General features: G+C 35.7%; 1 protein-coding gene across 4 annotated transcripts in view; it reads left to right on the plus strand.

Annotated features, from left to right (window-relative positions):
• Positions 1-26,296, plus strand: part of TRAPPC9 (trafficking protein particle complex subunit 9) — a 600,839-nt gene that overhangs the window by 19,258 nt on the left and 555,285 nt on the right. For 3 of the 4 annotated variants that reach the window (XR_006737185.1, XR_006737186.1, XM_045560810.1), the window contains exons 4-6: positions 223-351; positions 8,766-8,792; positions 22,459-22,580. Coding sequence is in view for 2 of the 4 variants with exons in the window: in XM_045560810.1 (XP_045416766.1) it covers positions 223-351; positions 8,766-8,792; positions 22,459-22,580 (278 nt within the window). In the remaining 2 variants the exon portion in view is untranslated. The remainder of the gene's footprint in view (positions 1-222; positions 352-8,765; positions 8,793-22,458; positions 22,581-26,296) is intronic. The other variant, XM_045560811.1, reaches the window with a different exon arrangement.

Genomic DNA, 26,296 nt, shown 5'->3' on the forward strand with positions numbered 1-26,296 from the left:
AGAATGTTGTGTTGCCAGCCTTGGCATGGGCATGGGGAAGATAGGTGGCAAGTTCCTATTTGCAACAAAACTAGTGATCTTTAGGTTTTATCTTTGTTATGGGGGGAAATTGGCTTTTCCAAATAATTCAACTGTTTAAATCATTCTTAGCCACTGGAGTTTGAGCTGATGATGGGCCAGTAACATTACTAGTTATACTTTTTTTTTTTTTTTAATGCCCAGCTGCCCTTGAAGGGTTGTGTTCAGCTTCTGTCATCTATCACTATCCTGGTGGGACCGGTGGTAAGAGTGGAGCTCGGAAGTCCCAGGGCAGCTCACTTCCTGCTGAAGCAGCCAACAGACACCGACCAGGTGAGCTCTACTCTTTTCTGCCCACTGTCTTCATGTGCAGTCATTAAAGAAAGCAGGAGTAATTTATTACTTTTTCCTGAGTTAGGCCTGATTAATGTTTGAATAAAGTATAAAATGTGTTGTCAGAAATCTTGCAAGAGACATTTTCTTCTGATTTTATTGAATACATATTGATCTTATTGAATATCATTAATGGGTTACAATCAGTGGTTGATTTTTGGAACACTTACATAAAATTTTATGATATAACAGACTTGAGGTTCTGTGTCTGGGTCTTTTTCACAATTTCTATGTACTAGGTGAAGCTAGCCCCACAGGTCACTTTTAGCAGTTACTTCAGGGCCTGGGGTGTGTTTCTTATTTTCTTGGTTGATGAAGTTTTCTTAATGAGTTACGTTTGTTTTGCTTATGTTTGTTAGCACCAATGAAGACTGAAAAAACTTCTTGGGAGGAGCAGACCCATGAATGCTGAATGAACTTGCCATTAATGGTTCAGGATATAGTCATCATGTTGCATAGGTCACAGAGATAATAACAAAGAATACGGAGCTCAAGGCCATACACAAAACTGCTGGGTATTTTTTGGTCCATGAGATTTTTAGACATTTTTTCCCCTGAAGAGAACAAAAGGTAGTTAATGTATATTGGATGGGGAAATGCCTTGAGTTTCTTTTTTTCCGTAAATTATATTGTATCATGCCCCATGATCAGTAAAGAATGCAGAGAATACATTTATGAGCTTGTTACTATAGCCACACCGTCTAATCCAGGTGTACTCTATGTACAGCTGCTTAGATGAACTATAATGATTCTTGAAGACATTTTATCATTCTTCAGCAGAAGTTTCCTATTGGTGGTATCTCAGTTATTTGAGAGGAAAGTGAAGCACGCTGGGAGGTGCAATTCAAAGTCTGAAGGTTTAAAACAGACATGTCCCTGCTCCTCATTTCCTGTGCTTTGATCTGTCTCGAGGTGCACTGTCAGTGTTCAGCACCTGTATTTGTTCCTTGTAGTTATAATTACTGACTCTGGTATGAGATAACAGCAGTTTAAGTTTCACTGTTTTCTCTAGTCAGACAGCAAGTGCTAAAATCTCCAACACACTTGGAAAGGTGAAAGCAGGATTAATTTTTTGTTTAAAAGAAAATCTTCTGTACTCTCTAGGAGTGCTTTTTGTTAGAGGTGTTTTTTTAAACTTTTTTTTAACTGTGGTTTGAAGGGTTGTAAATGTGTTGAGACTATCCCACTGATGTGGTTAGTGAGACTGAAACTTTTTAGGGTGACATTTCATTTTTTTCCCTTTTCTGAATGTAGGCAAAGAAAGTTTAAAGAAGTTGAAAAACTGCTCTGTCTGCAGTAGAGAAATGTCTTTATTTAGATTTTCATAGTGTAAAAAACTTGGGAGCTTTTTACTGTTGAAGACGGTCTGCAGGGAGGAATATCCAGTGACACCCAGATGACAAGTGCAAGGGCAGTGCCTCTCATTTAGGAGCTGGGTAGTGATCTGACTACCTTTGAAGCAGTACAGCATCCAGATCTGTTAACAGGCTTGATCTCAGGGACAGATATATTGTCATATCTTGGATATTAATCTCAAGATTAGTCAGTTTGTAGTGGCAACCTCATCTCACATCAGGAATTTATGGTATCTGCTACCTGAGATGAAGACCAGACAAACCGATTATTTAACATCCTGCCTTGTATTTCATGGAATGAGTACCTCAGCTTCCCTTTTCAGCAGCAAAACAACAGAAATACAGTTGTCATTTAATATCAGTGTGACCTGAATTAAGTTTTTAAATCTCTTTGTCCCTCAGTTTCCTTATCTGTAAAATGGGAAAGATAATAATACTCCTTACCTGATAGGGTTGTGGTGAAGGTTGAATGAGACACACATATAAAGGGCCCAGAACACTCCTTGCCTGGCACTTGATAATGTTAGCAGCTGTCATTATTATCAATATTATTGTAATTGATTGTCACACAGTCATATGAATTTAGGAATGCTATTAAAAGACTCTCAACATCTCAGATCCAGATTGCATAGTTTTCCAGCAGTTTCCTCTGAGAAAAGGGAATTTTTTCCTTCTTAGAATTGAGTTAGTGTAAAAAACAGTTCTGTAGTCCCTGCCTCTTTTTGCTTTAATTCTCCTTTTGTTTTAATTTTATAAAAACTTAAACAGTACTCAAAGGATGAGGCCACTAATTCCTTATTCTGGAGACTCATAGATGAAGTCTATAATTAATGGACAAAACTTTGTTTAAAAGTTAATAGCACATTCTGAAATCAATCCAAATGAAAATGCTTATCATTGACTTGTAAGTGTTTCTTCTTTATGGTCATTTCTACTTTTTGGTCATCTTCGTAATTAATCAAAATAGTTGTGAATTATTCAGCACCTATAGGCCAGTGGCTGTGCTCAATGCTTCCGCTAAGTTTTGCCTCTCAGCAAGCATTTGAGGGTAGGTATCAGTGGCTCCATTTTGCAGGTGAGGAGACTGAGGGTGGGTAAACGCCCCAAATCACTCAGCTGGTGAGAGGCAGACTTAGGATTTGAACCTGGGTTGGTTTGACTGCAAAGTATGCATTCTTAATTGCTACTGCAGTCAGCCTCCCCTTGACGGGTTGCTTGAAACTCTTGAGTTCATAAATGACAGAATTTAGTGGTCTAAGCCTGACTAGGCTTTAGGAGAAGAAATATCAGTGAGAATGTGAGACAAAGTGGCATAGATTGAAAATTATGCCTTTTACAAATGTTTTCTTCTCAGCCAACAACCTAAAATGGTAATATTTTTATTTTCTTAGCTTTGTAAGAGCTAAAAATAATACATTAAAAATTATTATAGTGCAAAAAATGGCTTTAAAAATCCAACCATTGCTAATGACTTATTGCTTGTTTTTCTCTAGTGATGCTTATTAAAAGAAAAAGTTATAGTGAATTGGCTTTATGTAGTCTTTAATGTGGAAGGAAAGATTGTTAGTGAATTGAAAGTTAAAATCTATACTCCTTTCTTTCCTGATGATGAATGTATAAGTTTTATGGGATTTGGGACTTGTCAGCCTTATTTTTTATGGCCTAAATGTATTTCCTCATTTGTGAAATTAGTATAATGTTACTTAACCTTGTATGGTTGTGAGAGTTGGATGCCATGTAAAGAAAGCACCTAAGAGACACTCAGTAAAAATGAGCCCTCACAGTGACAAGTTGATAAGAAGCATCAACTTTGCATAATGAGGATGGAGGTTTATTTCTGATGCATATTCAATACATACATATGTAATGTATATGAATGTGATTTAAAGTGATTTGGATTCAGTTATGTTTTTGTAATGTAGTATGAAGTTTTGATGAAATCAGTGTTATTCTAGTAAGACAGGGAGTAGCTAAATTACCTTGCTAAAGAACTTAAAAATTGTTTGTGCAGAACATCTTTTAGAACTCAGAATTCATATTGCCATATAATCATCCTGTAAAACCTTTAAATTACTAGGAATTTGTCATTCAGAAGTTGACCAGAGCTGTTAAATTTAGAAAAATGGATATATCGAGCTATTTTTGGGGAATAAGTGTATCTTTTTTGTGATTGAAGAAAATTTTGATTTTTTTCCTCTACCTTGAATTAGGTTAAAATAATAGAAATATTGATTTGACATCTGCCACTTTTCCTTTATAAAATAGAGGGAATAAAAGGGGATGTCATTGAATAGATGATGCTGTTTTAATATCTAAGTAAATGTTTCTGTATTTCAACAAAATTATGTGATTAATAGTTGCCAGACTTTTAGGAAGTTTTTTGCAGGGCACTTAGACTATTTATTGATTAAAAAATACAGACATGACTTTTATGACTTTGGAGTTAGTATAGATCAAGGTGGCTTTTGGTATAGCACAAAATACCAGGACTAGGAATAGCTGGATGTGATGTCTTGCACCTGTAATTCCAGCTACTTGGGAGGCTGAGGTGGGAGGATTGCCTAAGTCCGAGAGTTTGAGACCAGCCTGGGCAACATAGCAAGATCCTGTTCCCCCCACCCCTCAAATGCAAGAGCAGGAGAAAGCCTTGCTACTGATTGATAAAAGGACAAATTCCCGGGGCCTTAGCCTCCTTATGTGTAAAATGAAGAGACTGGACCAGATGCCCAAGATTCCTGTTCTCAGATTAGTTTCTGTGAATCTGTGTCTTTTGTTTATATTTAGGGATTTTAAAGTTTTCAGATTAAGTGCTGAATAGCACTCCCTTCCCCAAAGCAGAATTCAGTATGCACTAGTTGAGCTTTTAGTTACAGACTCTGGGCATCCTATTAAAAAAAAAACCCTACTGATCATTTCTTATTACACCAGCAATTTATTTTTGTTGCATCTTTTTCAGCAACTTGGCTGGCCATAGGTGGCGCTGTTGCACCAATTATTTTAAGGTTTGTAATTTTCCTGTTTGTAACAGAAGACAAACAACGTTCCTTTAATTTGATTTTTGTTTTTTGCTTAATGCTTCAGAATAGCGCCATGTCCATTATATGTGGAGACCTGGAAAAAGTATTCTAGTTATATCTTATTTTTCTTCTGTCATCTCAGTGTGAAAATTTCAGGCATGCTGTGTGAACAGTGGTGCAATTGGACTTTTCTTCCAATATTAGAAACCAGTGAGCCATGATTTTATAAAAGAGATAGAAACTGTCTCTGGAGCACCTTAAACATGAAAAGAATATTGAACTCCCTGAGTATTGAACCCACTATTGTATGCTTATTAGTGGGTGATATTTTGGTATTGTGGAAAAAGCCTCGTTCAGCTGACTTGTGTTTGAATGCAGTTGCTACCACTTAGTCATGCTAATTGAGTCAGTTCTTGCTCAGAGTTTTTTTTCTCATCTGCGATATGGGGCTGCTAATATCTGCTTTGTAGAATTGTGAGAATTGGAGAGAATATGCAAAATGTTAAGCTTAGTGGTCATCTCACAAAATATCTCATAATCATTAGCTATTTATTATTTTGTATGAAGCCATCATTTTCTAGTTTGTTTGGAAATTATTAAGGAATTAAATAGGAAAAAATGGTTTTATGAAGAAAGACCAATTAAGAAAGGAGGGAAATATTTGTGGAGGGTCAGTAGTTCCTATACCCATGTTTTAGTGGCAGCACTAGAAATGTGGCCAATAGAATCATCTTGAACCTACCATAAGTCACAGAATTATTTGCAAATTAGTATATGTTGGGCTTTACAGGGGCCCAATAATAACAATTCTATTTTCTCTAACAACCAATTGAGAGATGAGACAAAAGAGTAAACAGGTAGAGAATCAAAATGTCACCTTTATTACTGGTAAAGCCACATTCTCCATCAACTTCAGGGATGCAGGGAAATGAATATCTTAATACTGTATCCCAGGTCTAGAAAGACTGAGCCAGTCCCAGGCAGCTGTGGACCACAGTACGCCTTCCTATGAGGGGACCTCTCCCTGTCAGAGTTAGGGCATGGGGGAGCAGAGCATCCCATGTGCTTCCTGAAGGTAGCCAGCACCCACGGAAAAAAGAAGGGTTTCACATGCCCAGCTTGTCTCTCTAACTCACTAATTTCATAACTCACTCCATTTATGTGGGGGAGGAATAGGGGTGGACAAGAGGGCCACAGTGTTTAGAGAAAAGCCTTTATTAGGGAAACCAGAGGAGTGGGGAGCAAGTGCGGCTTCCCCCGCAGTTTAAACAGGTCATGGGAGGACCAGAAGACTGCTCTCCGAGAATTTGTAAATAGAGAAATTAAGGATATCCTTTGGGACTTAGACTAGCAAGGAAATACAAAAGATGATTGGAATGGAGATTTGTAAGATCACCTTAATAGGGAAAACCTATTGAGCACTTAAAACATGGTATACACTATTCTAAGCATTTTACATAAACCAATTTAATCTTTTAATCTTCACAACAACCTGAAAAGGTCAGTTAGATTATTATCCCAATTTTTAGATGTGGAAAGTGAGGCACAGAGAGGGTAAGTAACTTGACCAAGATCATAGAGCCAATGAGTAGAAGAGCTGGGACTTAAACCCTGGCAGTGTAGCTGAGCTGCCAGAGGTTGGCCTATCTATAGGTCTGTGTGTTTAGAGGTATCAGCCTATGTATAGCTCTGTGTGTTTAGAGGTATCAGCCTATGTATAGCTCTGTGTGTATGTCTGTACATCGGTCAGGGGTTGGCCAGCCTAGCAAGGGTGGGAAAGGGAAAGTTATGCAAGCACTGGCAGTTGTGTCTTGGCCACTGTCCATAGGCGTGCACTGTGGTTTGCATTAATCATTTGTCCAGGCAGCAGATCTATCCCTGTAACGGAACTTTAGTCCATCAAGTTCATCTAGAAAAGCCCTCTTGCTCTTCTTCTGTTCATGCTTGCCACATTGCCTCCTGCCTGGGATTTAGCCCTTGAGGAGAAAATGTGCTGAGTGTTGAACCCTGACATTTTGGTCTGATTGATAATTTTATGTCTCCTGTTACATTAATAAGTTAAACCTCCAGTTTTCCTACATCAGTCTCTTCTAAGTTTGGTTAATGTGAAATCGTTCCACTAGGGCCTGATGATACTGATAATCAAATGATTGATGATAGTGATAATGACTCTGAGGCATCAGAAATTTCAGTCCTATCCCCTGTTTAAAGGACACGGCATAGAATAATATATTTGATCAGGTTTTTTACAGAAGAAGAAGTTTGTGGGTTATCTAGAAATCCAGATTTCTCCAAGGTTCCATGTAGCTGAATATCTGCTCCGTGCAGATCTGTCAGCTCATTGTCACAGGCCACGGTGTCATGGGGTGTGTGGTGGTGGGGCGTTCCTTGGCTCCGCTGAGCTTCCATCTCCTCATCTGCAGTGCAGGGTTAATAATATCTGTCTATTAATCCTTAGTAGTGTTGCTCTGAGAGTCACCCATGATATTTGTCAAGCATTATGTTTGACATAGAGGTGGTATTCAACAGAAAACACATTTTTTTTATATTAATGGTGGTTTCAAGATTGCAGTGATTTTTAGTCTGTATTTAAAAACAGATTGCTATAAACAAAATAGCTCTTTAATAACACCATAATCATGGGCCCCATTCTCAATATAGACAAATAAATATGCTATTTCAATAAGAATACATTTTATTGGGACATACCTTTTTGAATCTTCTTAACATGTTTAAAAATGATAATACAGCCTGAGCAACATAGCAAGACCCTGTCTCTATAAAAAAATGGAAAAAAAATTAGCTGGGTATGATGGCACACATGCATACCCTGAGTAGTCCCAGCTACTCAGGATGCTGAGGCAGGAGGACCTCTTCAGCTCAGGAATTTGAGGCTGCAGTGAGCTATGATGACACCACTGCATTCCAGCCTGGGCAACAGAGCAAGACCCTGTCTCAAAAAAAAAAAAATGATAATAGCCAACAATAAACACAACTCTTAGAACTAGTATCTATTGGGGTGTGTTTTGCCGTGATAGGAAATTACATTCTACAGAGAAATCTAATTGGATTTCACTGATATTTGGGATAGCAGATGATCAAGGTCTTCAAAAACTTGTTGATCATAGTAATTTAAATTAACTACAAATGTACCTTCTAAAAGTTGGAAATTCTTAGCTTGATGAAGTATCCAGTAGTTCCGTGTGTGTGTGAGAGAGAGAGAGAGAGACAGAGAGAGAGAGACAGACACAGAGATAGACTGAAACTTTTTAGAGTGGCAGTGCAAAGTTCCACATAGTCTTCTGGCAGCTTTTCTTCTTTTCTCTCCCACTCCAGATACTGACATATATTTACACAAATAATATTCCTTTGTCACTTGACTTGTTTGTGGAAATAAGATATACTTGTTTAACATACTGACTGCCACGTGAGTTGTATTTAACTCAGGCTAGTTTTGAGCCCAGGGCCTCCTGAAGCAAAACCCTGCAGTTGGTTTGTGAAAATCTTACTTATTGATGTTCTTATTGTTACAATTAATATTGACAATGTAATTTAAAAAATGTGGATTGCATTGCATATAACTCATGCATAGAAAACAATAAAAAATAACAAATTAGAAAGGATCATTTTGTTTTGATAAAACATCATGGCCCTAGGGAAAAATTTTTTTTTCTAGTGTGGCAGTCAGTGTGTTAAGAAGAGTTGGGAGCGTGAGCTTAGAAAGTGGGGAGGGAAAGAGGTGAGGAGGCGCTTTCCAGATTTGTTTAGGATATGAGTAATGGTAGCTTTTCTTTTCTTTTTTTTCTTCTGAAGCAAAAAAGCACCAAACATGTAACATACTATTATTCAGAATTGCTTTTCTGATCACATACAAGTTTCTCAGGTTTCAAGGCTATGTGAATTGTGAAATGTGTTTTAGTAGTTATCTTTAAAAGTAGTTTTGTTTTCCAAATAAAAGACCATAATCTGTTCTTTCTTCCAGGGGCACAAGAAGTTCTCATTGATCCAGGTACATGATCTATGTGTTCAGTTTCTTTTGGTTATTTTTTTAAGTGCTTGTTTCATGGTGGTGTGAATGAATGGTTAAAATTTCTAGACTATGATCTTTGGAACATTCTGATTTAAGTAACTTTAAATCAGAACTGTTAAAAACCTGATTGTTATTTGGTCCTTGTTTGATGGGGCGCCCTATTGCTTTATGTTGTTTGTTGAAGAGGAAAATTCTTCTTCTAGCATGGTTAAGTCAATGATTTGAGAATTGTACCTTTAATTCTTTGAATGCATTGAGCATGTGTATCCTGTTAATTTTGAATTCATTTGTAGTAATGACTTGGCTCTGATTCTGTGGCTTGTGTTCCCTACAACATGAATTTGAATTCTCTGCTGCATTTTGTCTATGTGTTCTTAACAGGGAAAGACATTTTGCATTTTTTACAGAGGTGGGCCTTTCTTTCCCCTCTTAATAAACTTCTGTAATTGATACAGCAAAAATCTCTTTTATTACAGTGCTTATTTCATGATGAGCTCTATTATTTTCTGGTTTGATCAAAAACAATGACAGTGTAAATAAATAAGAAAATGAAGCACAGCCAGGTAGTTGTGCTTACACAGGCTTAGTGACCAGCACATTTACTTTCTTCTCATTGTGCATCTTGATTCTGAAATGAAGCTGCTTCAGGTTTGCAGATTTCTGTTTTAACATTTGTGTTCAATTCTTTTTCTAGGCTGATGGCTAAGTTTCCTCATAGGGTTTGTGGAAAGTGTAGACAAAAGACAACAAATGCTTAGTTTTGTTTTCAGGAGACCTGAGTTGATGATGAGAAAACAACTTGACACAGTCAGAAACATTGTAGGCTTCATGTGACAGAAACTGAAGGCCCCCAGCCAAAACTGATGAAAATTTAAATTGACATTGAATATATTTGTATTGGTGTTTGACCATTACAAGTTATTGAGCCCAGGCTGGCTAATTGTGCCTGATATAAAATACTGAATTTCAATGTGTCAGTCACTTTAGTTGTAGGAGAATTAGATGTGTACACAAGTAGGAGTAGCTTAGAGCTATACAAAACATCAGTCATTTGTTGAGATAAAAGAGGGATACATTTTTTTATTTCTGAAACGTTTCAAAACAAAGCTGTATAGGGATGAAATTGAGTTAAGAGAGCTGGGAGTAAAAGTGAGGATGATTCTGTAGGGCTTTATTATTCAGAGGTGTGCCAAGATCCTCCTATCGAGGTGAAAACCACCAGGAAAGCACCCAGGAACCAGTGTTTGGTGTGGACGCCATTTTTTGTAATGGTCCCAAATTAGAACAGTGTGAACTTGACTTCTACTCATCCAAGGCCGAGCAAGTAAAGAGATGAGATTCTGCTCTTGCCCACATTCGGTTCCCACCTTCCAGGCGGCTCCCACTGGCAGCTTGTGCCTTCTGGCCTCTGGTTGCAGGGGCCTTTGTATCTAGACTGACCTGCTACTAAAATCTTACCTGTCTTTTAAGTATTGGTCCCTCCTCTGCTGTCTAAACCCTGCCAGTATGTCACAACTCTTAGGAGCACTGTGATTGGATTCTTTAGAGCCTCTACATCTGAATAGCTAATTCTCTCAGGGGTTATATTAATACAATTGTTTGGCTTCGTAGAAAACCCATTCACAGGAAGGTAACACAAAATTACATCATTTTCATTTTATTTTTGAGTTTTAAATGGATATAATGTTTGAAGCAAACTGTTTCAGAATTTTTTTTTCTATCTGCCTTTCCTATAACTATTTCTAGAACCAGAGGGACAAGAGTTGGAGGGTCTTTGGGGGTTCCCTCCACTGCTCATCCTAAGCCCAAAGCTTCTCCTCCCAGCATTTCTAGTAGTTAAGACTTTGGGTTCTTTCTCTGCATTTTAGATGGAATGATTCTTTTTTTTTTTTTTTTTGAGACAGTCTTGCTCTGTTGCCCAGGCTAGAGTGCTGTGGCGTCAGGCAAACTCACAGCAACCTCAAACTCCTGGGCTTAAGCAATCCTTCTGCCTCAGCCTCCTGAGTAGCTGGGACTACAGGCATGTGCCACCATGCCTGACTAATTTTTTCTGTATATTTTTAGTTGTCCAACTAATTTCTTTCTATTTTTTTAGTAGAGACAGGGTCTCACTCTTGCTCAGGCTGGTCTTGAACTCCTGACCTTGAGTGATCCTCCTGCCTCTGCCTCCCAGAGTGCTAGGATTACAGGCGTGAGCCACCCCACCCAACCGGAATGATTCGTTTTTGAAACTTTTTTTCTTGTTATTTCTAAACATTTCTTGTACCTGCAGCAACTACTTCAAGTAAAATGATCTTTTGGATAATTTTACTGAACTCATATTTGCTTTTCCCATACTCATGTTGAGGGGAGTTTCTTCTTATAATAAAAATTAGCAATTTGCATTTACTGTGCCAGAGGCACTAAGGCAGCAGTCCCTAGCCTTTTTGGCACCAGGGACCAGTTTCACGGAAGACAATTTTTCCATGGACCGGAGGGTGGCGGGGTGGTTTCAGGATGATTCAAGCACATTACATATATTGTATACTTTATTTCTATTATTATTACATTGTAATATATAATAAAATAATTATACAGCTCACCATAATGTAACCTCTCTGCTAATGATAATTTGTATTTGCAGCCACTCCCCAGTACTAACATCACCACCTCAGCTCCACCTCCAATCATCAGGCATTAGATTCTCATAAGGAGGGCACAACCTAGATCCCTCCTCACATACTCAGTTTACAGTGGGGTTCGAGTTCCTGTGAGAATCTAATGCCGCCACTAATCTGATGGGAGGTGGAGCTCAGGCGGTGATGTGAGCAATGGGGAGCAGCTATGAATACAGATGAAGCTTCACTCCCTGGCCTGTAGCTCACCTCCTGCTATGTGGCCCAGTTCCTAACAGGCCACTGACCAGTACCAGTCTGTAGCCTGGGGGTTAGGGACCTTTAGGGTGCTTAAAAAAAAAGAAAGGCTTTGATACAATTCATCCATTTAAAGTGTAAAATTCTGTGGTTTTTAGTATATTTACAGAGTTGTGCAACCCTTACCGCAATCAATTTTAGGACATTTTCATCACCCCAACAAGAAGCCCCCTACCCATTAGCAGTCACTCCCCATTTCCTCTGTCCTCCCCCATCCCAGGCAACTACTAATCTTCTTTCTTTCTCGATGGGTTTACCTATTCTGGACATGTCATATAAATTGCAACATAAAATATGTGCTCTTTAGTGACTGGCGGCTTTAACATAATGTTTTCAAGGTCATCCTTGTTGTAGCATGTGTCAATAGTTTCTTTCTTTTTACTGCTGAATAATATTCCATTGTGTAGACATTCCACATTTTGTTTATCTAGTCCATTTATTCATGGACATTTTCATTGTTTCTACTTTTTGGCTATTATGAATAATTATGCTATGAACAGTTATGTATAAGTTTTTGCATGGACATATGTTTTTAAATTCTCTTATGTATATGTGTAGGAAGTGGAATTGCTGGGTCATACGGTAACTCAGTGTTTAACTTGTTGAGAAACTACCAGATCGTTTTCCAAAGAGCCTGCACTACTTTACATTCCTGCCAGCAATGTGTGCAAGTTCTGATTTCTCTACATCTTCTTCAACACTTGTTACCTCTTTGACTCTGGCTATCCTGGTGGGTATGAGGTGCCATCTCATTGTGGTTTTGATTTGCATTTCCCTTATAGCTAATGATGTTGACCATCTTTTCATGTGCTTATTGGTCATTTGTATATTTGCTTTGGAAAAATGTTCATATTCTTTATCCATTTTTTAATTGGGTTATTTGTCTTTTTATTGTTAAGTTGTAACAGTTCTTTTTATATTCTACATATAAGTCTCTTATCAGATACATGAGCAGCAAAAGTTTTCTTCCATTCTGTGTATCTTTTCATTTTCTTGATGGTATCCTTTGAAACATACTAATTTTAAATTTTGATTAAGTCCAGTTTATGTTTTCTTTCTTGCTGCACTTTTGGTATCTTACCTAAGATCTAAGGTACTTTATATATACTTTACATCTAGAGCAATTTAATCCTCACAATTCAAATAGATATATAGACTACTATCCCTAGTCTATAGATGAGGAAACTGCAATGAGTTCATTTCTGCATCACTTACTCTCCACTATGATGATTGCTATTTGACCTAACAAAGTCATATTAAGTCTTTTCTGGTCATCACACTAAAAGTAGAATCATGACTACGGAAAGTTCAAAGAAAGTATTTGATTGGTTCCATATTGTTAACCAATGTGAGGGCGCAGTATTGACATAGATTGTAAGCCCTTCCGGAATAGGATCATTGTCTTCCTTTTATTTCATTTTGTTTCCTCATAGTGTCTAGCATAGTTCCTTATTGTCCAGCAGATTAGTTAGAACATGATGCTCTTGAATCATTGCCTGTAATGACAGAATTTTGACAACAGTGTCTGTTGTTTGTTTCCCAGTAGCAATGATTCTGCCTACATTAAACCTAAAACAAACCTACACTGAACTCTCTAAGGTGAATGAAGAGATGAGGTCCCTAATGAGGAAAAAAAAAACCTAGCAGGAAAAGATAATATAGAAATACCTCTCAGATCTATTAAAAAAGCCTGGGGTTTTGACCACAGTTCCGCAAAGCAAAGATGTTTTTATTAAGTTTATAGATATGTTATAGTTACGCAGCAGAATAAATTTATTAACTAGATTTGATAAGCAAAGTATAATAATGATTACTTGTTATAACTAAAATATTTTGCCTCTGTTAAAGTAATTAGTGCCCATCAGTAAAGAAAAATAAGTTAGCACGTGACATGGGAACAATCTTCTATATGTATATGTGTTTGTGTGTGTGTGTGTATGTGTGTATATATATGTTTCTATCTTTTGGAGCATTTTGTAGCTTTTCAATAATGTTCTAACTTTCAAATTCTATTTAAAAAATTATCACTGTATCAAATGCAGTTTGGACTGAGTTTATCCTGCCTTATGCACAGAATTCCACTGTCTCCTGGATAAAGATTTTCCTTTCATTATATTGACTGAGTGTCAGAGTTAATAGGAACTGTGATTTCTAGGCCTCTCCTCTCCGTGTATTTAAAGTTGGCTGTCAAATGCAATTCTCTTTGTTTCTTGAATTTTCATTATTTAGCTAGAATTAAAAAAAATCAATTTCTTTATATGTTACATAAATTTCCCTAGGAACTAGAAGAATCATTGTTGTTTTGAAACAAACAGCAGATACTGTTGCCAAAATTTATGAAAAACTTAAATCCGCTCTTATTTATAAGTTATTTTTCACCAGGTATTTGTTTACCTCTTTATAATTAAAATTTTTTTAAAGCAGTAGGTCTGCATGCTTAAAAAAACTCTTACTTTTTCCTTATTGTAGAAGTCATATTCATTGTAGAGAATTTATAAAATAAAGATAAAATAAATATATTTTAAAATTACCTATGCTCCCCCATCCCCATAAATTGTAGTAAAATTTGAAAGCAGGAAGTACAAGTCCTCCAAGTTTGTTCTTTTTTCTCAAGATGGTTTTGGTTATTCTGGATCTCTTGAATTTCCATAGGAATTTTAGGATCAGATAGTCAATTTCTGCAAAGAATCCAGCTGGGTTTTGATAGATTATGTTGAATCTGTGGATCAATTTGAGGAGTATTGCTATTTTAACAATACTATACCTTGTAATCATGGATATGGGATCTCTTTCCATTTATTTATCATCTTTAATTTTTTCAGCCAATGTTTTGAGTTTTCAGAGTATCATTTTATACTTTTTTGGGGTTTAGATTTATTCTTAAATATTTTATTCTTTTTGATGCTATTGTGAATGGAATTGTTTTCTTAATCTTATTTTCAGATGGTTCATTACAAGTATATAGAAATATAATTGATTTTTTTGTATACTGATCTTTTTCTTATAACTTTGCTAAACTTATTTATTAGCTTTAAAAGTTTTCGATGGACTTTTTAAGATTTTCTATATGCAAGATCATGTCATCTGAATATAGAGATAGTTTTACTTTTTCCTTTCTAATTTGGATGTTTTGTCTAATTCTTGATTTTAGGGGGAAGCATTTAGTCTTTTATCATTAAGTATGATGTTAGCTGTGGGTTTTGGTAGATGTCCTTTATCAGGTTGAGAGCATTCCTTTCTATTCCTAGTTTGTTCAGTGTTTGTATCATGAAAGGTGTTAAATTTGTCAAATGCTTTCTCTGTATCTTTTGAGATGAGCATGTGGTTTTGTCCTTTATATTACTCATATGTGTATTACATTAATTAATTTTCAGATGTTAAACCAACTTCACATTCCCGAGATAAATCTCACATGATCATGTTGTATAATTCTTTTATATCTTGCTAGATTTAGTTTGCTAGTATTTTGTTGAGGATGTTTACATCTATATTCATGAGAGATATTGGTCTGTGGATTTTTTTGCTTCGATGTCTTTTCCTGGTTTTGGTATAAGGATGACATTGGCTTCATAGAATGAGTTGGTTAATGTTCCTCCCTTTTATGTTTTTTGAAAGAGTTTGTGAAGAATTGGTATTGATTTGTCTTTAAATGTTTGGTAGAATTTACCACTAAAGCCATTTGTACCTGGGCTTTTCTTTCTGGGAAATTTTTTGATTATTGATTCAATCTCTTTACTCATTATGAGTCTATTCAGATTTTCTATTTCTTCTTGAGTTGAGTTTGGTAGTTTGTGTCTTTCTAGGAAGTTGCTCATCTCACCTACATTATGTATTCATTGTATTCCTTCATAATCCTTTTCTTCCTGTAAGGTGAGTAGTAATGTCTGCTCATTCAGCTCTGATTTTAGTATTAATAATTTGAGTCTTCTCTCTTTTTTTTTTCTTGGCCAGTTTGTCAATTTTTGTGATTATTTTAAAGAGCCAACTTTTTTCATTTTATTGATTTTTCTTTATTGTTTTTCAATTATCTATTTTATTTATTTCCACTCTAATATTATTTCCTTCTGTTTGCTTTAAATTTAGTTTGCTCTTTTTCTAGTTTCTTAGGTTGTTGACTTGAGATCTTTTTTCTTTCTTTTTTTTTTTTTTAAAAAAATGGGTATTTATAGTTATAAATTTCCCTCTAAGCATTGCTTTCACAGCATCTTATTTTTGGTGTATTGTGTTTTTCGTTCAGCTCAAAGTATTTTCTAATTTCCCTTGTGTTTTCTTCTTTGACTCACTGGTTGTTTAGGTGTGTGCTATTTAATTTCCAAGTATTTGTGTATTTCCGAAATTTCCTTTGGTTGTTGACTTCTAATATAATTCATTTTTGGTCAGAGAACATATTTCTGTGATTTCAGTTCATTTAAATTTATTGAGACATGTTTTATGGCTTAGCATATGGTCCATCCTGGAGAATATTCCACGTGCGCATGCATATTCTGTTGTTTGGTGGAGTGCTCTGTAGATGTCTGTTAGGTCTACTTGCTGTTTAAATCTTCTGTTCTTATTTTATTTTTGTTGTGGGATTTTTGTTGTGTTTCCTTTGTCTCCTTTCAGCTTACTTAAAAATCACAACTCCTTCAGTATTTCTTCCTGGGTGAATTTCCCTTTAATTCTTTTGATGATATATCTCCAGTCTCATTCTAGGGTTTTTATTTCCTTGGGAGAAAAAATCAGACCCTCATACTAGACTCGGTTCTTTAGTAAGGGTCTGGCAGCTGTCAGTAACGCCAAAGGATGGCTTGACTCTTGTGTTCCTTTCATCATGGTGCCCTGATGGTGACCTTTTAATTACTGCACATACTGCTGTGGTAGTACATTCCCACTGCCCAGCCCAGTACCTGGCACAGAGGAGCTACAGTGGGTGTTATGAGTGAATGAATGACTCATTCTGCTCACAGCCTATGATTTTAGTTCATAATTTGTCTTCTCCATTTTCATTTTCATTTCATTTTTATTCCTAATTGCATGTTTTAGTACTCTCGTCTTTTCTGAAATACATCCTGTTTTCAATGGACTTCTTTTGTAATTTAGTGAGTTTACCAGAATTCTAATTTTTTTAACTATTGATTTTGAAGTAATTTAAAACTTACAAATTTTACAAAAAAATTTCAAGAGTGGTACAAAAAACTCTGATATGCTGTTCATCCAGATTCACCAGTTGTTATCATCTTTATTACTTGATCTCTATGTGTATACATATATTTTTGAGCCATTTGAGAGTGAGTTGCAGACCTGATGCCCCGCCCTGAATACCTCAGTGTACATTTCCGAAGGACAAGGTCATTTATAAAAACAGTATAGTGATTAAAGTCAGGAAATTTAATATTGATGCAATACCTTTATCTACTCCACAGATCTTATTTACATTCTACCAGCTGTCTTGGTACAGCAGTTATATTTCCTGAGCCAGGATCCAGTCCAGGACCATGCATTGCATTTAGTTTCCATGTCGCTTAGTATCATTTAATCTAGAATAGTTTCTCAGCCTTTCTTTCTTTTTCATGGTAATTGATATTTCTGAAGAATATAGGCCATTTATTCTGTAGAACGTTCTCAATTTAAGTTTGCCTGAAGTTGCTTTGTGATTATGAGGTTAGATGTTTTGGCAAGGTGAGGAGAGAGGTGGAATAAGTGATTTATCATGCATTAAATCAGGAGGCATGTGATGTTGACTTGTCCCATTATTGGTGATGATAACTTTGATCATTGGCTGAAATATAGTCTGATAGGGGTTTCCACTGTAAAGTTATTATTTTTCTCTATGTAATGGATAAGTAATTTGTGGGAAAATACTTTGACACTATGTAAATGTCTTGTTCCTCACAAACTTTCACCCACTAGTTCTGGCATTCAGTGAAGAATTTTACCTGAGTCAGTTATTATTACTTTGATGGCTGCCAAATGGTGATTTTCAAACTTCATCATTCCTTATACATTTATTAGTTAGCTTTCTAATATAAGGAGGAGTTTTCTTTTCTTTCTTTTCTCTGTCCTTCCTTCTATTCATCCATCTATTGTTATTGTGGACTTACAGATCATTATTTTTTTCAGTGGGTTCTAATGCATTGCTGTCATTCTTTATTTTTTAGCTCATTTGCAAGATTTGGCCAATGGAAGCCCTTCAAGCTGGCTCCTGTATCCTTTTGACATATTCCTCAATAATTTTTTTGAACACTACTTTCTGGCTTAAGATATTTTAGGTTCATTTTATACTTTCTCTGTCTTGGCTCTGGAGTCAGACATTTCTCCAAGGAGTTTTAATTTATTTTGTTGGAGAATGCTATTTAGAAATCAAGATCTGGGCAGTAAACATGTTTATTGCTACTGAGCTTCATTGATTTTAGGCCCTTTGAGAAGTTCTACTGTTATCTAAACTTCATACTGATCTCTCTAATTCCAACCCAAATTCCAGGGTTCTTTTTAGTCTTACCCTGTTTCATGTTTACATTTTCCTTCTCCAACAGTGAGAAATCTGACTCCCAATGTCATCAATATGTTTATTCATTTTCTCAGGCCTACAATATGTAGAAAGTGGTTTTGGAATTGCTAAATAATATTACTGTAAAAACAAACCTCTACAAAGAGAATTCAAGAATTGTTGGTGGTTCTTTTGTCTTGAGGATAAATATACAGGTGCTGTAATTAGAAGTTACTCGGATTTGTTCTTTAATGCTTCCTGACAATGTGACTATGTTCTTTATTTGAAATGTAGTTATTGGTTTCTGTTTATGTTCCATTAATGAGTTCTCTCATCTTTATTGATTTTTTTAAAACTATGTAAGGTGTCAACGTGGTTCCAGAAGTCAAATCAACGTAAAAGGTACATCCAGAGAAGTGCCACTTCCTCTCTTGTTCTTCTCACCTCATTTCCATCTGCCCTTACAGATAACCACGTTCATTTGTTCTAGTTTCTCCTTCAACCCCTTTGATGTTCTTAGTTGTTCTTATTTCTCTTTCTTGTGCAACAGGTAGGATATTATGTATATTCTTTTGTATTTGGCTTTTTGTTTTTGTTTTGTTTTGGTGGCTAACATCAGCTTATGGAGATCTTCCTCCTTTATTTTCACAGCTGCATAGCACACTGTGTGCACATACCATATTTTATTTTGCCTGTATTGTATGTATGCACATTTTGGTCGTTTCCAATGTTTGGCAATTACAACTAATGCAGCAGTAAATAATCTTATAGATGTGTATTTTTGTATTGTTGAAAGTATATTTTCCGCATAAATTCTTAGAAGTCAAAGGTAAACATATGACATAGTTTTATTAGATTTTACCAAATTATTCTTTTCCTGTGCCCCCAAAAGGTAGAAATATTTTGCCAAATTCTTCTTAAAGGTTGCACCATTTTGCATTTACAGTAGCAGTGCAGGAGAGTGCTTTATCCATAGGCTTGCCAACATGGTGTGTTGTCAAGCTTTTAAAATTTTGCCAACTAGATATGTGAGAAATAGTATATCTTATTATTGGTGAAGTTGAACATCTATTTAAATGTTTAAGGGCCATTTTTATATTTTTATTTTATGAATTGTCGGCTCACATCTTTTGCTTTTTTCCCCCCAATTGGATTTTTAGTTTTTTTCTTTCAATTTTTATGACCTCTTTATATATATGGAATATTAGCCTTTTGAAATGTGTTGCAAAAATTTTTTCTTGGATTGTCATATATGTTTTCACTTTGTTTACAGTATTTTTTGCTGTATGTTTATGTAATTGAATATATCAGTTTTTTTAACTTCCATTTGGATTTGAGTGATAGCCTTTTATCCAGGTTTTAGAGGAATTTACCCATTTTTTTAACTTCTTTTATGGTTTTCTGTTTTACATTTAGATCCCAGATCCATTTAGAGTTTATTCTTATGTTTGGTGTGAGGTGTGGGACTGATTTTATCTTTTTCCAAATGGCCATCTGAGTGTCCCAGGATCATTATTAAAAAGTCCATCTTAGCCTCAGGCATTTCAGGTACAGTGTCCTGCTGCTGGAGGACTTTGTCATACACTGGCCAGTTTAACATCTAGGCTATGGATGCACTGTCTTCCTGCTATTCCTCTGTAAATAGGGCCAGTCGTATCCATATGTCAGGATTTTTGGTTTTGGTTTTTAATTGGATAGCAGACAAGTGAAACAGGCTGGTACTAGCCTGTTAGTCATTATTGCCACACTGGTACTTGCCTTATCTAAGCCCTTTTTGTTCTTCTCTTTATGGTTTGCTTTTCTCTTTCTAGCCTCGTTCATCTCCACTTTTTTTCCCTCTTTTTTTCTGCTCTGTTTTGTCTGAGTTTCCAGTTTTTGCCTTGTATACAATCTTGCAAATAATAGGAACTCAGTAACTATTTCTTGAATGAATGATTAAACTATTGTTGGATTGATACTTGAGAACCTTTGTGATGGTGTCTTTTTCAATCTTTTCTCCCCTACATCTTTTTAACTATGCCTTTTTTTTTTCTTTCCTCTAGTCTGGGTTTTAATCTGTGTGTGACATTGATTTTCCTGCCTGTCATCTAAAGGCTGCGGGTCTTGATGACTCTTTGTTTCACTAGTTCACAGTAATGTTACGTGTGGACGTCAAAACTTTATCAATGTCAAGAAAGATAAAATCTACTGTGCACTAGTATTTTTAGAGCTTGTTAGTCTTTTCTTGAGAGATATTAAATCAGTCTGGCCCACTGATCTCTCTCATGAACTATGCTCTTTTTACCTTCCCACAGATCATATTGTTCTTTGTTTCTCTATGCAGAATTTTTTTCTCTAGCCTTGGTATTGGAGTTAAGTTGATCAGGAGATGAGGCCTCAGGACTAGAGGGGTGCTTTTTGAAAAATGGAGGGAACATTTGCTCCTTCTCCATGGCTGGGGACTTTCCCCTAATGCTTTGATCATGTGCTTCTTGGAAGGGATGAGGTACCATACAAAGAGTGAAAAGCCCACCTCATTCTTTCCCCCTGTTATCTTATCTTTCCTTTCTCCAATGGAAAAAAAGAGTAAAACTCAACAATGTAAAGGTGATTTGTTAGCTGATGAAATAAATCAAGACCCTATGTTATTTATTAAATATTAATTTATGCCCCAAACAATGTATTATATAAGCATGAGAAGCACAAACACACAAAGCACTGTGGTTAAGAACGTAGGCCCAAGATCGACTCCTACTCGAGTCACCAGCGCTGTAATCTTGAGAACTGATAAGAATACTTCCTCTTTAGGGTCTTGTCACCTCATTTGCAGAAATGGAGTACACTAAGAGTCATAGAGTTGCTGTGGGTTGTAGATGAGAACACGCAAGGAAGTTCTTGGCATAGGGCCCGATTTCCCCTAAGTGGGAAAAAGTGCTGCTTTTGGTGTGATGGCATTATAACAACCCTGTGTAAACTCTCACTCCTCCAAAGGGATGTCTTGTGGCTTGGAGATGGAATTCTCAATCCTGTAAGTACCCAAGGTTTCTGTCATTGGGTCTTGTGGATTTGAATTTGTTCTTTAGAAAAGTACATATTTTAGATATTTTTTCCAAGCATGCCCTTTTCTATTATTATTTATAGTTCTTCTCTCTCATCTCTTGCTGTGATCTTCACAAAATCTGCAGGAAACAAAATCCTAAACCACCTGCCTCTTCACAGTTCTCTATTATAGTTCTTTCTTCCCTTACTAGAAGAGGATTTTGCATATGAAATTCTTTGTTCCCCTTTTCTTAGAGTTTCTTTGCCTGTTTGTTCATTGATCTATCCAGTTATCTATTTATTCTTCTTCCATCTTATTCCAAAAGGCATTTGAGGCAGCTCACAGAATTGGGGAATAAAAAATAAGCAAGTTAGAAAATTGGACCAAGATTAGAAAACAAGGGTAAGAATGAGCTTGCACAATGTCGAGGGCACTGTGAGATCCATGCCCTTGGCTGTGTGCAGTTATACAGATGGGCAGCAAATGCATCCCTAAGCCTCCCAGCAGGCATGAGGGAAGCAGGGTTTGTGAGAGATGCCTACTGTCTGTAAGATAAGTAAGTAGCCTAGGAGAATCCCAGCTTTTCTTGTGATTGAAGTTTAGGAGAATAATTTTTTTGAGTGTTCTATGAAATTAAAGAATATTTCATCATTTTTTTTTTCCTGCCAGTGTTTTCTTTGTAGATGGTTATGTTCTGTAAATGGAAGTTTCTCCAAAATTCTCCCGTTTGGGTTTGGGGACTAGGGAATTAAGTGATTCTGCTTATAGACAGGAGTCGGTCAGAAATAGAAAATGACAGCCAGAGAAAGGATACTTGTGTTGATAAGTTATTTCGTTAATGTTGTACAGTTCAGAAAATGCTTTCATAGTTTATCTTCTTCGAGGACACATGGTGGTCCCTTGCTAGCATTAAGAACTTCAAGCTGTGAGAGAATGCATGCTGACTTTGTCTTTAAGACAACTAAGCTAGTTATTATAAACATGTTACTTTTATGTCATGCATTTCATGTTTTTTAATAAAAAATTTCAACAGGGAGGAAAACTTATTCTGAGTTAACTAACATTTAATGTAATGCTTTGATGGTAGGACTATTATAGGAAGTATGTAAGATGTGAAGACTAAACACTTTCATTATTTAAATTTCAGTAGGGCATATTTAAGTTTTATCTTATTTGTGTCCCTCTTTAAACTAACAAAGAAATAAGACAGAAAAAGCAAAAGATTCTTTCCTTCTGCTTGGTTTGCAGGTGCCCTCACTACCAATGGCATAAATCCTGACACCAGTGCTGAAATTGGACGAGCTAAGAACTGTCTTAGCCCTGAAGACATAATCGACAAATATAAAGAGGCCATTTCTTATTACAGCAAGGTGATTTTATTGCTTTGTAAATTTTATACGTAATTATATTGTTTTAATCAGAAGTTCCCATTTTGCATTATGTAATGCTACAGTATTTCTTAATTATTTGTTTCTATAAGTATTCATGTATTAATCTGTGATGCCTGTCTAATTTTTTTTCTGATTCAAAATAGAATTCATTTAATATAATTAATTTGGAAAAAGAGGAATAAAAGCTATCATAGCCCCACTACTCAGAGATACTCATTATTAACCTTGAATATCTATTTTCTTGTCCTTTTGTTAATATATATTATCCATATAGAAATGGTGAGCATACTGTACTTATTTACTGTGTGGTGACAGTAAATTTTTCATTTGGCATATTATGTGTTTTCCTATCTTCCTAAATTTTCCATGGCATGATTTTTCATAACCTGTATAACATTCCATCTGTGGATGCACCATTCTTTCTACTTTGGACTTAAAACAATTGTAAATTTCAAACGTACATACTAAAATACTGAAAATCAAAACTCAGGTTGTACAGAAGAGTGGCATTGAATAAAAAATGAAAGTCCTCCACCTTCTCTGCCCTTCATTCCTAAGGGTAGTGAGTATTAACCACTTGGTATATATCTTTCACAGCCTTTATCTGTGCCTATGAGATACACATACACAGTTTATTTACAAAAATGGGATCATAGTGTCTCTGTTGTTCTGCATCTTGCTTTATTTGCTCAGCAATAAATCATACATCATAGATGCCCTCCCACCTCAAGACCTGCTTGATTCTTTCAAATAGTGTGGAAAGATCTTCTAAAATGTGGATGCAATCCTTTATTCTGCAACACATTTTGTGAGAGATTATCATAAACAGCACCTAGAACAAGACGAAATGCCTGCTCTTGCAGAGTTCACAGCTTGCCTTAATTTACTTAATTATTCCCTTGTTGATGGATACTTAGGGTTTCTCACTTTTTCAGTGTTGGAAAAAAATGCTTCACTGAACATTCTTGTACCTATATTCTTCTGTTCTTGTAGGAGTGTTCCTTTGGTTTAGATGTTTCTAGAAATTTAATTGCTGTGTATGACCTTTACATTTATCATAGGTTATGTTCAAGTTACTGTCAAAATTTCTTCTCTAATAGAGAATGAAAAGATGTGGAATTATTTATTTAACCAATCCTCTATTACCAAATACTATTCAGTTTTGATTTTTCTTTTCCCATTATTGTAAACAGTGCTCTTATAAATGCCCCTGTAGATAAATCGTTTTTGGACTGATTTTTTTTTTAAGGGAACAATTTCTAGAAGTGAACTTGAATCAAAGAGTATACATTTTTTTAGGGTTATATAGTCCTTTATTGTCCTCTAAAAATGTTGTTAATTTACTCTCTCACAAGTAAACACTAGCTATTATCCTTTAAAAATATTTGCCAATATGAAGGGCAAAAATAATTTTTCATTGTTTTAGTTTGCATTTTCTTTTTCTTTTGAGATGAGGTTTCTCCCTGTTGCCCAGGCTAGTCTTGAACTCCTGAGCTCAAGGGATCCTCTCAGTGCAGCCTCCCAAATAGCTGGGATTATAGGTGCACTGCCATGCCCAGCTTAATTTGCATTTGATCACACCAGCAAGGTACTAAACATTTCTTACCTGTTAGCTATTTGTATTTCTTTTATGAACTATCCATTTGTGTCCTTTGCACACATTTAAGTTAGGGAGCTTTTCTTATTGCTCTGTGATAGCTCTTTATGTATTATGAGTATTAACTTCTTGTGTATCATAGACATTATAAATCTTTTTCTTAATGTTATTTGCCTTTTAATTTTGTTTATGAGGTTTTTCTTTTAGGTTTGGTCAAAATCTATTTTTAATGTAGTAAATCCTTTCCTTATGGGTTTTACCTTTGGTATTCTGCTCGGAAATACTTCCTTAACAATAGAATAAAACTCTTTTCCCAGTTTTTTACCTCTAAAATGGGGATGACAATAAGTACGCATCATCTCACAGAGTTGTAGTTAGGATAAGCTGAGATAACATATGCAGAAGATTTGCATTGTCTATTGTTAGTATTTTTTAGTATTTAAATTGTTATCTATAATTTATTTTGTGTTTTATGACATAAGAATACAATTTTCCCGAGTGATTATCTGTCTCACCACAGTTTAATTAATTCATGTTTTTTCTTTGATTTGAATTCTTGCCTATACTAAATACTCGTGTCTATTTCTGAACTTTTATTCCTTTCTATAATACTAATCTGTCTTTTTTTAACTCCAGCACCATGATATTTTATCTATTGTAGTTTACTTGGTATCTAATAGTGTGAGTCTTTTTCTTAAATTCTTTCCTCCCATCCCCAATTTTTGTGGCTAGTGTGATGAATTTAGTATTCCTGAGGAATTCTAAAATAATCTGTTCAAGTTAAAAAAATCGGATTGGAATTTTGATGGGGCTTGCAGTAAGTTTTAAATTATTTTTGGGAGAGCTTCTATATTTATAATATTGCTTTCCTCTAAAGAATATGTTAATGTCTCTACAATTATACATCTTATTTTAAGTCCCTCTATACAGTGTTATAGTTTTCTTTATATAGAACATAAGCATTGCTTTGAAGTTTATTCTTAATTTTTGTATATGTTTTTGTTAATTTTGTGAATGAGATTTTTGCCATTATATTTTCTGTTTAAATCTTATATCTAGAAAATTACATTGGTTTTTTAATATTCATTTTGTAAGTAGCCATTTAAAAATTGTAAGTATAAGTACTTTTTCCAGAGCCTTTTCTTGTCCATTTAAAAAAATTTGTTTCCAGGAGTATCAAAATGGTAATAACTAAATTCTGTAGTTGGGGAGACAGATGGGGAGAAATGATGTGGCTTGTGTAAGTACTTTTAGTAGGTTAGTGGCTGCCTTTGGACCAGAGAAGGAGAGAAGAGCCTCTGAAAGAGCCAGGTAGGACCAGTGAGGACCCCAACAGCAGGAGAGGAGCCCTGCTGTCGTGGTTAGACCTACCAGTGTGACAGGCAGATGCCACTTCACTGGCAAAGTCTGATTGGGTATCGGGGCTGTGTAGAGTGCCACATTAATATGAATGTGAGGTTTCATCTATGGGAAGAACTTGTCTGCCATGGGCACATCAGGTAGTCAGGTGGCCTGTGTCCTAGGAGTGGGAAGAGCAGACTGCAAAGTCAGACACAACTGAGGACTCTCTCCTTTCCTGTTTAATGGCCATCTGGCTTTAGTCAGTCAAATTATATGACCTCTTTGAGTTCCGGTTTTCTCATCTCTCAAAATGAGGAAATGAAGGCTTGCTGCATTGAGTGTTTAATTAGAGTAAATTTTATATATATATGGCCTAGCACAGAGACAAGATCATTAGTATTGCTCAGTAAACAATTGGTTATCATCTCTTCTTCTTTAGTTTAGTATTCTATAAGACGTCTGGGAGAAAAACCAGTTCCTAATATGTATATGACACAAGTAGAAAAACAAAATTAATGTCTTGCTATTCTGTAGCTGTATTTTTATTCCTTTTCTTCATTTAGCTTTTTTCTTCTTTTCTTTCCTCTTTTACCTCCTTCACCAAGAGTCTGAGACTTTCCCGTGCTACCTACAACACTTAAATTGAAATTACTTTCAAAGTTGGACGATCATCATGATGATAATGATACAAAAAACATTTGTACACTTCAGAGATTTGATTGTATTGAATTTGTACACACACATACACACACACACA

The sequence above is a fragment of the Lemur catta genome, chromosome 9 (genome assembly GCF_020740605.2).
Source record: "Lemur catta isolate mLemCat1 chromosome 9, mLemCat1.pri, whole genome shotgun sequence".
NCBI classification, from domain to species: Eukaryota; Metazoa; Chordata; class Mammalia; order Primates; family Lemuridae; genus Lemur; species Lemur catta.